This window comes from Cnephaeus nilssonii (assembly GCF_951640355.1).
Source record: "Cnephaeus nilssonii genome assembly, chromosome: 11".
NCBI lineage: Eukaryota > Metazoa > Chordata > Mammalia > Chiroptera > Vespertilionidae > Cnephaeus > Cnephaeus nilssonii.
The window spans coordinates 55839483-55854728 of record NC_137082.1 but is presented as its reverse complement, the minus strand read 5'-3'; the positions used below and the strand labels follow the sequence as shown (position 1 = coordinate 55854728).

The 15246-nt window shown below is 40.5% G+C and overlaps 1 protein-coding gene across 2 annotated transcripts in view; it reads right to left on the bottom strand.

Moving 5' to 3' along the window:
* Window positions 1–15246, bottom strand: part of ROCK1 (Rho associated coiled-coil containing protein kinase 1) — a 128363-nt gene that overhangs the window by 94658 nt on the left and 18459 nt on the right. For both annotated transcript variants that reach the window (XM_079784531.1, XM_079784532.1), the window contains exon 2: window positions 7516–7597. In XM_079784531.1, coding sequence (XP_079640657.1) covers window positions 7516–7597 — 82 coding nt within the window. The remainder of the gene's footprint in view (window positions 1–7515; window positions 7598–15246) is intronic.

Here is a 15246-nt window from a genome sequence, read left to right as displayed (position 1 = left end):
GAATTGCTGGCCACTTTACACAAAAAGGTGCTACTTTAAAATTATGAGACTACATGGACAACATAAATCAATTAATTTGGGAACTCTTAACATTTTAATACTGAATTTTCCAATCCAGAACATTAAATATCTTTTCTTTATTATTTGTTCCTTTAATTTATCTAATAAATATTATATAGTTTTCAGTATACAAGTCTTACAAATATTTTGTCAAATTTATCGCCAAATTTTTCATGGTTTTTCTTCTATTGCAAATAGTGCTATATTTATTATGATATCTATTTCAAGTTGCTTGTTGCTAATATGCAGAAATAGAATTGCTTTTTGCATATTCATTTTCTAACTTGCAGCTGTGTTCAACTTAATTAGTTCTTAAAGCTTTTTTGTAAACTCTTGAGTATTTTCTATTGAAAAAGCATGTTGTGTGTAAACACAATTTTACTTCTGTTTTAATTTATATAAGTTTTCTTTATTTCACCTAATTGCACTAAAACTTCTAGGACAATGTTGAATGAAAGTGGTGAGAAAAGACTGACTTTTTCTAATCTTAAAGAAAAAGCATTTAGTCATACAAAAATATAATATGAACTGTGGGTTTTTTGTAGATTCTCTTTCTCAGGTAAGAGAGTTTTCCTTCAAATCCTAGATATCAGAGAGATATTTTTAAATCAAGAATTCTGAATTAAAATAAAAAAAAAAGAATTCTGAATTTTGTTAAATGCGTTTTGGGCATCTACTGAGATTATGGATTTTCTCTTTTAGCATGTTAATACAGTGATTGATTTTTGAACCCTAAACTAACTTTGCAATATTGGTATAAATGCTCCTTGGTCACAACTGTTTACCTGATGCAAGATATGATTTCTTAAATTTTGTTTTATTATTTTCTGTACTTTTCTTCAATTGAAAAACTAGACTATCATAAAGGGAAACTAAGAAAATAATCCCATTTACAAGTGCATAAAAACAAACAAACCTAGGAATAAATTAAGCCAAAGAGGTAAAAGTCCTGTACTTGGAAAATTAGAAGATACTGAAGAAAGTACCTGAAGAAGATACAAATAAATGGAAGCATATACTGCGCTCATGGTTAAGAAGAATTAACATCATTAAAATGTCCATACTACCCAAAGCAATCAATAGATTCAACATAATTCCTATCAAAATAAATGGTGTTTTTCAGAGAACTAGAAAAAATAACCCCCAAAATTACATGGAATCACAAAAGACCCCGAATAGGCACAGAAATCTTGAGAAAGAAGAACAAGGTTGGAGGTATCATGCTACTTGATATCAAACTATACTACAAGGCTATAGTAATCAAAACAGCATGGTACTGACATAAAAACAGACACATATAAGAATCCTACCTAATAAACAAGTAATATGCAAATTGACCATCATTCCAACACAAGATGTCTGCCCCCATGTGGACACAAGATGGCCACCACAAGATGGCCAGCTGGGGAGGGCAGTTGGGAGGGACCAGGTCTGCAAGGGAGGGCCGTTGTGGGCGATCAGGCCAGCAGGGGAGTGCAGTTGGGAGGGACCAGGCCTGCAAGGGAGGGCAGTTGGGGGCGATCAAGCCTGCAGGGGAAAGCAGTTAGGGGTGACCAGGCCGGCAGAGGATGGAAGTTGGGGGCAACCGGGCCTGCAGGGAAGGGCAGTTGGGGGGACTCAGGCCTGCAGGGGAGAGCAGTTGGGGGGGACCAGACCTGCAGGGGAGGGCAGTTAGGGGTGACCAGGCCTGCAGGGGAGGGCAGTTAGGGGTGACCAGGTCTGCAGGGGAGGGCAGTTAGGGGCAATCAGGCTGGCAGGGGAGCAGTTAGGCATCAATCAGGCTGGCAGGGGAGTGGTTAGGGGGTGATCAGGCTGGCAGGCAGAAGTGGTTAGGGGCAATCAGGAAGGCAAGCAGGCAAGCAGTTGGGAGCCAGCAGTCCTGGATTGTGAGAGGGATGTCCAACTGCCCGTTTAGGCCCGATCCTACTTGGATCGGGCCTAAACGGGCAATCGGACATCCCTTGAGGGGTCCCAGATTGGAGAGGGTGCAGGCTGGGCTGAGGGACACCCCCCACCCCCGTGCACGAATTTCGTGCACCGGGCCTCTAGTGGAACATAATAGATAGCCCAGAAATAAATCCATGCCTTTATGGTCAATTAATATTTGACAAAGGAGGCAAACACATACAATGGGGGTAAATATAGTCTATTCGATAAATGATGTTGGTAAAACTGAACAGATACATGCAAAAAAAAAAATGAAAACAGACAACTTTCTAACACCATACATACGAATAAACTCTAAATGAATTAAAGATTTAAATTTAAGACTCAAAACCATAACACTCCTAGAAGAAAACAGGCAGTAAAACCTGGCACATTTCTCATAGCAGTATTTTTTCTGATATGTCTCTTTGGGCAAGGGAAACAAAAGAAAAAAATAAATAGGACTACATCGAACTAGAAAGTTTTTGCACTTTTTTTGCAAAGGAAACCATCAACTGAACAAAATGGCAACCTACTGAATGGAGAAAGGTATCTGCCAATAATACATCTCATTGGGGATTAATATCCAAAATTGATAAAGAACTAAGACAACTCAACACTAAAAAATCAATCCAATTAAAAAATGGACAGAGGACCTGAGTAGATATTTCTCCAAAGAGGACAGACAGGTGATCAATAGAAACATGAAAAGATGTTCAATATCACGAATCTTCTGAGAAATGCAAATTAAAACCACAATGAGATATCATCTCACACCTGTCAGAATGGCTATCATCAATAAACCTACAAACAAGTGTTGGCAAGGATGTGAAGAAAAGAAAACCCTCGTGTACTATTGGTGGGAATGCAGACTGGTGCAGCCACTATGTAAAATAGTAAGTATGGAGGGTCCACAAAAAATTAAAATGAAACTGCCTTATAAACCAGAGATTTCACTTCTGGGTATATATTCGAAGAGACCCCAAAACACTAATTCAAAAGAATATTTGCACCCCCATATTCATTGCAGCGTTATTTACAACTAGTGGCCCGGTTGACAAAATTTGTGCATGGCGGGGGGTGGGGGGTGGATTCCCTCAGCCCAGCCTGCACCCTCTCCAAACGGACATCCTTCTCGCAATCTGGGACCGCTGGCTCCTAACCACTCACATGCTTGCCTGCCTGATCGCCCCTAACTGCCTCTGCCTGCCTGCCTGATTGCCCCTAACCCCTCTGTCTGCCTGCCTGATCGCCCCTAACTGCCTCTGCCTGCCGGCCTGGTTGCCCCCAACTGTCCTCTGCTGCCGGCCTGATCTCACCCCCAACTGCCTTCCCCTGCCGGCCTGATCTCGCCCCAAACTGCCCTCCCCTGCTGTCCTGATCGCCTCTAACGGCCTCTACCTCAGCCCCCACCACCATGGCTTTGTCCAGATGGAAGTCGGACAACCGGAAGATGGCCGGTCGACCCCGTCTAATTAGCATATTACCCTTTTATTAGTATAGATAGCAAAGATACACCAAGAGCCCATAAATACATGACTGGATAAAGAAGATGTGGTACACATATACAATTGAATGTTATTTGTCCATAAAAAAGAATGAAATCGAGGAGAAACCAAGATGGCGGCATAGGTAAACACCTATACTGCTGCCTCGCACAACAATTTCAAAACTGCAACTGGAAGACAGAGCAGACATCGTCCAGAACCACTGGAAAGCTGGCTGAGTGGAAATTCTACAACTAGAAGGAAAGATAAAAGGACACTGAGACCCAGAGGAGCTGTGGAGGACAGGTGCGGAGACCTGCGTGCGAAAAGGGCGGGCAGCTGAATATGCAGCTGGCTTACTCGCGTCGCTTGGAGAGGGCAGGCAGCAAGCGCACGGCTAGCTTTCTCGTTCGGGAGGGAAACAAAACCTCCTGACTGCACTGAAATCCAGTTCCGGGTGAGACTTTGAATACCCAGACTCATTTTGGGAGAAACTGGACTGTCTGGCAGCGGGCGAAACTCAGGGCAGCCTTCTCTCAGAAGTGCGTGCAGCCATTGCCGTGGGACATTGAGACAAGGACCTCATAGGGCGGGGCTGACGGGAAACCAAGGCTGTCTGCTCCACCCTGAGAGTCCACCCCATCCAAGCTGAGCACAGAAGCTCTCCCAGTAGAGACACAGCTGATCCTCACAGCCAAATGGCTTGGAGGTCAACTCCCCCCAGTGATACTAACAACAATCTAGGCTTAACTACAACAAGACTGTACACACAGCCCACAAAGGGGCACACCAAGAGTGTCCACCTCAGGTAACTGGGGAGGCTGAGCCACTGGGCCCTGCTAGGACACCTAGCACACAAAGCCACTCCATCAACTCAGGGAAGCAGCCAAAATGCGGAGACATAGAGGCAGGCCACAAATGAAGGAAATGGAGGAAAGTAAACGCCTGGATATTGAGTTCAAAACCACAGTTATAAGGTTTTTCAAGAATTTCCTAGAAAAGGCCGATAAATTTAATGAGACCCTCGAAAATATGAAAAAGGATCAACTAGAAATTAAGCATACACTGACTGAAATAAAAAATATTATACAGAGACCTAAAAGCAGACTAGAGGATTGCAAGAACCAAGTCAAAGATTTGAAATACAAAAAAGCAAAAAACACCCAACCGGAAAAGCAAAGAAAGAAGAATCCAAAAAGTTGAAGGTAGTGTAAGGAGCCTCTGGGACAACCTCAAGCATACCAACATCCAAATTATGGGGGTGCCAGAAGAAGAGAGAGAGCAAGATACTGAAAACCTATTTGAAGAAATAGTGACCGAAAACTTCCCCCACCTGGTGAAAGAAATAGACTTACAAGTCCAGGAAGCGCACAGAACCCCAAACAAAAGGAATCCAAAGAGGACTGCACCAAGACACATCATAATTAAAATGCCAAGAGCAAAAGACAAAGAGAGAATATTAAAAGCAGCAAGAGAAAAACAGTTAGTTACCTACAAGGGAGCACCCATAGGATTGTCAGCTGATTTCTCAACAGAAACTATGCCAGACGGGAATGGCAAGAAATATTCAAAGTGATGAATAGCAAGAACCTACAACCAAGATTACTCTACCCAGCAAAGCTATCATTCAGAATTGAAGGTCAGATAAAGAGCTTCACAGATAAGAAAAAGCTAAAGGAGTTCATCACCACCAAACCAGAATTATATGAAATGCTGAAAGGTATTCTTTAAGAAGAGGAAGAAGAAGAAAAAGATAAAGATAAAAATTATGAACAACAAATACATATCTATCAACAAGTGAATCTGAAAACCAAGGGAATAAAAAATCCGATGAACAGTATTAACTGGTGAATATAATAGAATCAGGGGCATAGAAAGGGAGTGGACTGACAATTCTTGGGGGAAAAGGGGAGTGGGGGGTGCGGGGAGAGACTGGACAAAAAGCGTACACCTATGGATGAGGACAGTGGGGGGGGAGGTAAGGGCAGAGGGTGGGGTAGGAACCTGGTGGAGGGGAGCTATGGGGGCGGGGGAAGAGGAACAATTGTAATAATCTGAACAATAAAGATTTATTAAATTAAATTAAAAAAGAAAAGAATGAAATCTTTCCATTTGGGACAACATGGATGGGAGGATATGCTAAGAGAAATAAGTCAGCCAGAGAAACACAAATACCAGGATTTCAAGTATATGTGGAATCTAAAGAACAAAATAAATTAACAAACAAACTGAAATAGACTCATAGACACAGAGAACAGACTGATGGTTGACAGGGGGAAAAGGATATGAGAGACTGGATAAAAAAGGTTAAGAAGTACAAATATGTAATTACAAAATAGTCATAGGATATAAAGAACAGCATAAAGAATACAGTCAATAATACTATAATAACTATGTATGATACCAGGTGGGTACAGGAAGTATCAGGGGAATATTTTGTAAAGTATATGATATCTAACCACTATGTTGTATACCTAAAACTAATACAAAATAACATTGAATGTAAACTATAACTGAAAAATAAATTGAAGAAAAGTTTCAGGAACAAAAAATAAAAGTAAAAACCAGGCTAAAATACACAATACACAGGGTTTATCAGTTAAAACAGTTTATGTTTTCATTTTACCAGTATTTTACTTATTTCTTTTGTGATTACTGATGTTTCTACTTATAAAATGTTAACATAAAGGCATAGTTAATATTATGAATGAATACTGCATAGCAAAAGGAGTAACAAATTAAGAAAACAGCCCTAGCCGTTTTGGCTCAGTGGATAGAGCGTCGGCCTGTGGACTGAAGGGTCCCGGGTTCGATTCCGGTGAAGGGCACATGCCTGGGATACAGGCTCGATCCCTAGTAGGGGGCGTGCAGGAGGCAGCCGATCCATGATTCTCTCTCATCATTGATGTTTCCATCTCTCTCTCCCTTTCTCTCTGAAATCAATAAAAAATATATTTGAAAAAAATTAAGAAAACATGTGTTCCAATTCTTGCTACATACTCTCCTTTGTATTAATGAGCATTTATCCTTTGCCTCCCATCAAACAGGAAAGGGTCATGTTTCTCCACCTTTTTGGTTATTTTGCTGCATCGTTAAGTAGCCAAATGTAAACAACAATAAAAATGTCCTGCAATTTCAGTTAAGATGTGAGAAATTTAAAAAACCTTTATATTTAAAAAGTTCCCATTCAGACTCTGGAACCATATTCCAAAATAAAATTAAGGCTAAATAAATATTTTTATTTTTAAAAAACCAGAAAACTAATAAAATTGATAAGTAAAATTCTGAGGCAAGATTTCCAAGTGTACAAATGATAAAAGAAATTACAACAAAGTAAAAACGTTTGAATATTTAGAAAAATAAAACTTTTATAACCAAACATATGTAACCAAAATTGAAAGACAACACTAAAACCAACCCAACCTAAATATATCAATATATATAGTTTAGGAAACAGAAATAAAGAAATGGAATAGGGAATATTTTATGATCTAAAATCTTATTTTCAAGTTCTTGAAACAATTTCAATAAGTTCTTTAATCAAAATTTTAAATGATAATGTCTAATATTAAATCCAAAATAATGTTTTTAGAAGAGAATATATGTAAAAATTAAATAAAAGCCAACTTTCACAAAGAAAATTCCCATATCCCAGGTGGGATTTTCATATGTAATCTATTTTTACTTGCAAGTATTAAAATATAATAGCTAATTCATTTATAACAGAAAAATATAGAATACAACCTTACTGAAATTTAAGGTGTATATATATATATGTATGTATATATATATATATGCTTATTTTAATATATTTATTTTAGCCCTTTACTTTTCATTCCCTAATCTGCAAAATACTTTATAGATTCTCCTAATAAGTACCCAAACTGACTAATAAAGTTTCTTTCTCATTTCATTCATTTTATGTACAAACTATTGATGAAATAAGCAAAGAGTACACAGAAGGAGAAAAAAGGGCTTGAATTATCTAAGTCAAGATGTCATTATATATAATCTGTAATTAACCTCCACAAAAATTACTTACATCTGCTTAAAAAGTTGTCAATATTTTTGTTTTTTCTTAAGGCAGGAAAATCCAAATCATATACCAAAGCATCCAATCCATCCTAAACAAATAAACAAACAAACAGTTAGTTTTCTGGAGCACTCTATGAACTTTCCTTTTTTATGAGTAAAGAATAAAATATACCTCTTAATTTTTAATTAGCTCTCTCATACATCTTGCATTCACTTGATACTTTCTATACGTAAGGTTACATGAGTACTAAGATAAAAGAACATTTGCTTTTATTTCATATATAGATTTTTCACATTCTAACTCTCCCAGACAGAGGAGCAGCAACAAACCACCAATTGGCTACAACTGACTTCAACTCATGCCCTTTTCCCCTCATGTGAACATAACATTTTACTTTTCATTCTCCCTACTACTGCATTTATCTTTATTTCAGACACTCATCAAAAACAAATGGCCTATCTTTGTGCCTACACATATTTTACAAGGAAGTAGCTAAAAATAGTAGTTCCTAAAATGTGAAGTTTAGTGTAAGATAAATTCAGCAGTTAGATATACTTTTAATTATAAAAATACGAGGGGCCCAGTGCACGAATTCATGCACCTTGAAAGGAACTGTGGGCCACAAGGCTGCCCTGGGCACAGGGGCAAGTTTGGTCCATCCTCCACACCCCTGCCCGGCCCCTCCTGCCACGGCCCCCAGCCCCCTGTCTGCCTGCAACCCAGCTCCCGCCGCCACCGCCACTCCCACGCAATGGCGGCGCCAGCCCCGCTCACACCCACTGACAGCATGGAGCAATTGGGGCTGGCGCCAGCAGCGGGTACAAGCGGGGCCGGCGCCGTCAGCAGGTGTGAGCAGCAGCAGCTGCCCCAATCACCCCTCAGGAGCAGGAGGAGGTGGAGAAGCCCTCAGGGGTGATCAGGGCCAGCAGCCGCAACTTGCACCTGCTGACAGTGCCAAGCGATCAGGACTGGTGCTGGGTGCTGGCAGTGGGTGCAAGCAGGGCCGTTGCTGCAGTGGGTGCGAGAGGAGCTGGCACTGGTAGTGGGTGCAAGCGGCAGCTGCCGGCCCCAATTGCCCCTCAGGAGCAGGGGGAGGTGGAGAAGCCCTGAGGGGCGATCAGGGCCAGCAGCCGCTGCTCGCACCTACTGATGGCACCGAGCAATCAGGACCGGCACCAGGTGCCAGTAGTGGGTGCGAGTGGCGGCTCTGGCACTGGCAGCAGGTGTGAGGGGGGCCAGCACCAGCAGCAGGTGCGAGCGCCCTGCGGGACTGCAGCATGTGGGAGCAAATAATTTTCAGTAACCATCAGAGGCTCGCCCCAATGACAGCAACCGGCGCCCCACCTTGGTCTGGTGGACACCATCCCATCACGGCTGATGGCCGCCATGTTCCGTGCTCTGCTGCCTACTGCCGACGCCCGCCATGTTCTGTGTGTGCCCCCTGATGGTCAGCACATATCATAGTGACTGGTTGTTGAGTTGTTCCGCCATTCGGTCTATTTGCATATTAGGGTTTTATATATATAGGTATTGGGTTTTAATAAGGGTTCTTTTTCTTCCCTTGAAGCACTTTCTAAGGCAGCCATTAGTAAAGGACAAATATGGGCATTTACTTTTACTTCTAAGCAAGTGTAGGACAATGTGAAGGTGTAACAATCAGTTAAGTGGGATTGCGGTAGGAGGAACATTCCGGTAACCCAAGTAATCTCCATTTTATTTAGCTGGAGAAATCTAGTTTGCCCCAGCAGAGCCCAAGAATAAAGAAAGGAGCAGCAAAAGAAGATGCACCTTCTGCAAACCCTATACAGTTGTGTTCATAAAAGGAGAAAAAAACAGAGAATATACAGATTTTATACTTTGTGTTAAGCCACAGGTGTGAATCACCCAGTTATTGTAGAATATTTAATATATTCCCCTACAAAATAAAAAAAAACAGTCAAAGCTTTAAAATATATCAATGCATGAATTGGAAACTGACAATGGAGAAGAAGGCTAATAATACCAATGTTGTTGACTGCTTGAAGAGATCAATCTGCCCTATATTGCCTTTTCAAAATTCAGGGATTGTGCAGGTCTGAAGAAAAAGCCCCTCCACTAAAACAAGTTTATCTATCCCTGAGATACATTTATTAGAGTCTTATAAGCCATGTGAATATTTTTTCATGCTTTTTGCAGAAAAGAGATGAGAATCTTTATATGAGAACTAGAGGCCCAGTGCACAAAAATCATGCACTCAGGGAGTGGGGGAGCCTCAGCCCAGCCTGCGCCCTCTTGCAGTCTGGGAGCCCTTGGGGATGTCTGACTGATGGCCGGCAGTTGAACATCCTTAGTGCTGCTTCGGAGGTGAGAGAGGCTCCCGCCACCGCTGCTGCACTCGCCAGCCGTGAGCCTGGCTTTTCGCTGAGCGGCACTCCTCCTGCATTGAGCATCTGCCCCATGGTGGTCAGCACGTGTCATAGTGACCAGTCGTTCTGCCATTTGGTCGATTTGCATATTAGCCTTTTATTATTTAGGATTTGTTTAAAAAGACCAGCTGATGTTTGGTCTGTTCTAAATAGAAAAAAACCAAACCACTAAATATTTGAACTCACTGATTTCTAAGAAAAGATAAATTAAAGATGAAAATATTTTTTTACATTTTTAAATAGATTTTAAGTTAAGGCAGACACCATAGTTAACATCTCATTTTCTTCTACAGCGCCTTAAAAAATGACCTGACGAGTAGGCATAAAAGGTACAATAAACCTACGATTTTTATGTTCAATAGCAAAGGCAGTACAATATTCAAGAAATAATATTTTTCTTAGACTAGACACCAAGTTTCAATGTATCGTGTCACTCCAAAAAATAATATGGACTACAGGGGAGTGCAAGTACAGTATTCCTCCCTCCCCCTTTTTCCATGGTTTCAGTTACCCATGGTCAACCTCAGTCTAAAAATTTTAAATGAAAAATTCCAAAAATAAACAATTCAGGTTTTAAATTATGTGTCATTATGAGTAGCACGATGAAATCTCACACCATCCACTCCATCCCGCCCGGGACATGAACCATCCCTAGGTCCAGAGTATCTACATGTATATGCTTCCACCCCCTTCACTTAGGAACCATCTTGGTTATCAGATCACTGTTGTGGTATCCCAATGCTTGTCTCTTATTTTACTTAATAATGGCTTCAAAGTATAAGAGCAGTGATGCTGACAATTCAGATATGCCAAAGAGAAGCCATTAAGTGTATGTATGTATAGGGGGAAAAAGTACATATGGGGTTTGGTACTATCTGCAGTTTCAGGCATCCACTGGGGGTCTGGAATACATTCCCTGTGGATAAGGGAGACTACTATACTATTAGCTAGACAAGAACAATTTCAGGCCAAATTTTGACATCTTAATGTTGTCTGGGAAATGCAAAAGTAGGTATAGTACAATACCCTCAATATATCATTATACTTTATGATAACTATTATTTTAAGAACTCCTAACAAACATTTACTTCCAAAGACACATTCCAGTTTTAAAAGGTTCAGAACATCTAAATTTATATTAGCTCAGATTATTTTTTAATATCAAAACTTTAAACAGTGAGGGATATATTAAATTTTACTCACATGCTCTCTTTGGTAAATATATTTATATTTATAAAACAATTGCCTCCATTCTTACTCCAAACAAGATTTTAGAAAAATTACTAAATGTTAGATAGAAAAGAACCTCAAAATTTACCTTAATGCCCTCATTTTATACCCAAGGCAAATAACAACCAGAAATATTAATTTACTTGCCCAATGCCACACAGCTAGCTGGTAAGCTGTGAAGGATCAAAATACTAACTCTTAGTTTAGTAGTTAGAGATATAACATGATCATGATAAAAACATAATTTTAAAAATTTCAATCTCTTAAAAATGAAATTAGGAATTGAGAATAAACATGTATATTTAAACCCAATATGCACTGTTCAAAAATTAATAGAAAATCACCAGTCATTCTTCTAATTATAACAGAAAGTGCAGCCTGGCCGGCGTGGCTCAGTGGTTGAGCATCAAGCGTCAACCTATGGACCAGAAGGTCACGGTTCGATTCCTGGTCAGGGCATATATATACCCAGCTGTGGGCTCAATCCCCGTGTGGGGCATGCAGGAGGCAGCCAATCAACGATTCTCTCTTATCATTGACTAGAGGCCCGGTGCATGAAAATTCATGCATTAGAGGGGGTGTCCCTCAGCCCCCTCTCACAGTCCAGGAGCCCTCAGGGGCGGGAGGCGATCCAGCAATCAGGGGAAGGCGACGCCCCCATCATACCTCTGTTGCTGCCACTACCGGCAGCACAATCCTCGGCTGGCCCTGGGCGGCTGGGCAGCTGCCAACCGAGGCTTGCCTGCACCTTGGGCTGGCCCTGGGCAGCTAGGCAGCCGCCATCCGAGGCTTGTTTGTGCCTCAGGCCAGCCCTGGGCAGCTGGGGGGCTGAGGGGACTGGGGACTCCGGAGGCAGGCACGCGGAGCGGCTGGACCTACCTGGCGGCAGGCCCAGCCATGCCACGCACCTGCCACCCCAGCGGCGCTGCCATCTTGTGGCTGTGTGCACCGCCATCTTTGAGGGTGTGACGGTCAATTAGCATATTCCCTCCTTACTGGCTGTGGGCGCTGCCATCTTTGTGAGGGTGTGATGGTCAATTACCATATTCCCTCTTTATTAGATAGAATGTTTTTATTTCTCTCTCCTCTACCTTCCTCTCTAAAATCAATAAAAATATGTTAGAAAAAAAAAACCAGAAAGTACACTGGCTAGAATTCAAAATCCTATAATCCTAAATTTTCTCTGCTATACTATCACTTCCTCTTCTGTATAACCTTCCCTAAACTACCTATAAAAACTCCTTATTAGAGTTATTTTTTATTTCAATCTTCACAGCTACATCTCAAGCACCTTGAGTCAGCTATGCTCAAGGTGCTTAGCAGACAAGTAGCCTAGCGGAATACTGTTGGTATCCTACTCCAATAATTATTTCTACCTTCCTAATTTAACCCTGATTTTGTTTCAGCTACCCACCTTCTTTCAAGAGACTATGAGCTTCCAAGGACGGAGAAATCTTTTCCAGCTCCAGGAGGCTGGTTCTGATTTGTCCAATCCAAGGCAAACATGGAGGCTTATTACTCTTGCCAGTGTTCAGCTTAAATAGAGAAACATGGTAATAATCTGGTACATGAGACGTGAGGGAAAACCTACAGAAAGGTTTCTGGGGAAAAATTCTTCTCTTTTGAAAAGATACATCTAAGATATAGTCGTTCCTTTAATGAGAAATTATCATGTCTGTATGTGACACCTTAAAGAACAACAGCCATTTGCATCCTCAAGAGATGTTGGCAGAAAACAAAGCCAAACACAATGAGGACAACAGAACTCAAGGATGTAAGGAACCTGAGTCCCTGATGTTTGTTGAACTAATGAATTAACCTATTCTATAGCCACTCTATCCAATACATTTTCCTTATGGCCTAACTCAATTTACATTACATTTTCTATTTCTTGTGACTAAAACCATCCAAACAGAAATACATAGTAAGAGCTCAATAAATGCCACTGCACTGAAACAGCATTAACCAAGGCAATAGAACTTGTTGCAGTGAAAGGGCAGGAGAACTGCCCATTCAATGGTGTGACCAGGGGCAAGATGGGGTTTACAAAAAGTATCACTCTGGTAAATGTTTGTATAACAGGACAGCACTATGGAGAAGAATGATTTTTTGAGCCATGTTTAATAATAAAATTAATTCCATGGGCTCAAATACTTGAAACATTAAAAAAATAATAAAGTAAAAGCTTTTTAAAGAAAAAGACACACGTGTATTTGTATGTTACTGTTGGAAAGACAAGTCAAATAATCTTTCTGAGCCTCAGTTTTCTCTTTCATAAAATGAAGATAACTACCTACAACTCATACTAGATTTATGAGAATTAAATAAGTGAAGAATGTAAAGTGTTTGGTCCCTAAGTCCCACTTCTCTCTTTTTATTTCTTTAGCTGACATTTGAAGTTCTGTAAATCTCATTAGTGATAGAAATGACATACAGAGAAAATAGACACTATAGTTAGTGGTGTGGTCATAAAAACTTAAGAGTACACCTGGCCAGCATGGTTCCATGGTTAGAGCATCAGCCTGTGTACCAGAAGGTCTCAGGTTCAATTCCCAGTCAAGGGCACGTACAGGGGTTGCAGGTTTGATCCCTGCCCCTCCCCCCCCCCCCCGCATTGTCCCCATTGGGGTGCTTGTGGGAGGCAACCAAATCAATGTGTCTCTCTCATATGATGTTTCTCTCCCTCTCCTCTCTTCTTTATCTCTCCCCCTCTCCCCACCCTTCCACTCTCTAAAAATCAATGAAAAAATATCATCACTCTTCCGGTGAGCATTAAAAAAACAAACAAGAACAACTTAAGAATAAATTTTAGGTCAATATGTTAAACCAGGCGTCCTCAAACTACGGCCCGCGGGCCACATGTGGGTGTTTTCGCCGTTTTGTTTTTTTTACTTCAAAATAAGATATGTGCAGTGTGCATAGGAATTTGTTCATAGTTTTTTTTAAACTATAGTCCGGCCCTCCAACGGTCTGAGGGACAGTGAACTGGTCCCCTGTTTAAAAAGTTTGAGGACCCCTGTGTTAAACCCTTCCCCACTGTAGTAATTCCATCTATGATTTTTTTTTTAAAAACATGGAGCATCTGACTTTTGCTTGACCACAGAATTTGATCATGCATTTGTTAACGGAAACTAGCTGCCTCCACTAATTGTGTAAGGACACTAGGTGTTTGGACTTCTAGTTGAATGAGATGGTATATGGCTTTTTAGTATCATCCATAAGCAAAAACTATATGCCTTTTATCAGAGAAATAGAATGGGCAAGAAGGTATTCTTCTAGCATAATCTAAAACATATAACAACAGTGGCTAAGGGGAGTCAAAACACTGAGGTGGGGGACAGGAACACAGGCTTCCATTTTAATGCAGTGAAGAAGATACACAACACAAGGAATGTATATATGCAGCCATAAACTAGAGCAAGGAATTCTGACTTTTATTCAGTATTCCCCAGTTCTGTAAAATAATGAAAAATGAGACGTCACCACTTCCTAAAGTCCATATTTTATAGTACCAGGATTCAGGACCTTAACAGAAATTAACATTCCTCCAAGAGCAAAAACAATTCACAAGGAATGACAGCCAAAGCATGTTGTCCTATGACTTACTCCTTCACTTAATTTTATGATTATGACATGAAAGAAAGTTACCTTCTACTTTCACAACATGTCCATCATCTAGCTTAACCATCAATTTAAGATTTGTAGAGGAGAGGACATATAATACAGGAGCCAATCAATGTTAAATATTTACAATAATTAAATTATTTGCTACTCATGGTTTACCAAAGACAGTAGATCAGTCAGAACAATATATTTTGAAAGAAGCTAATCACACTGGTGAAGTACTTCTACATAAACACACAAAAGTAGGTATATTTAATTGTAAGTATAACATTTTACAAGGACCTCTAAAGAATGAACATTTACATTTCACATTTCTTAAGAAGTACTGGCATTAGGAGAGGGGGAAGCTCTAGTTGTGTTACCTCACAACAGAGCATAAGCAAAAGGAAAAGCAGGAGCAATTATTCAACTGAACACTGCTGCAAACTCTAGTTCTCTGGATAGTTTTGAATTATAAAAATTAAGAGTCCTGTGCAAA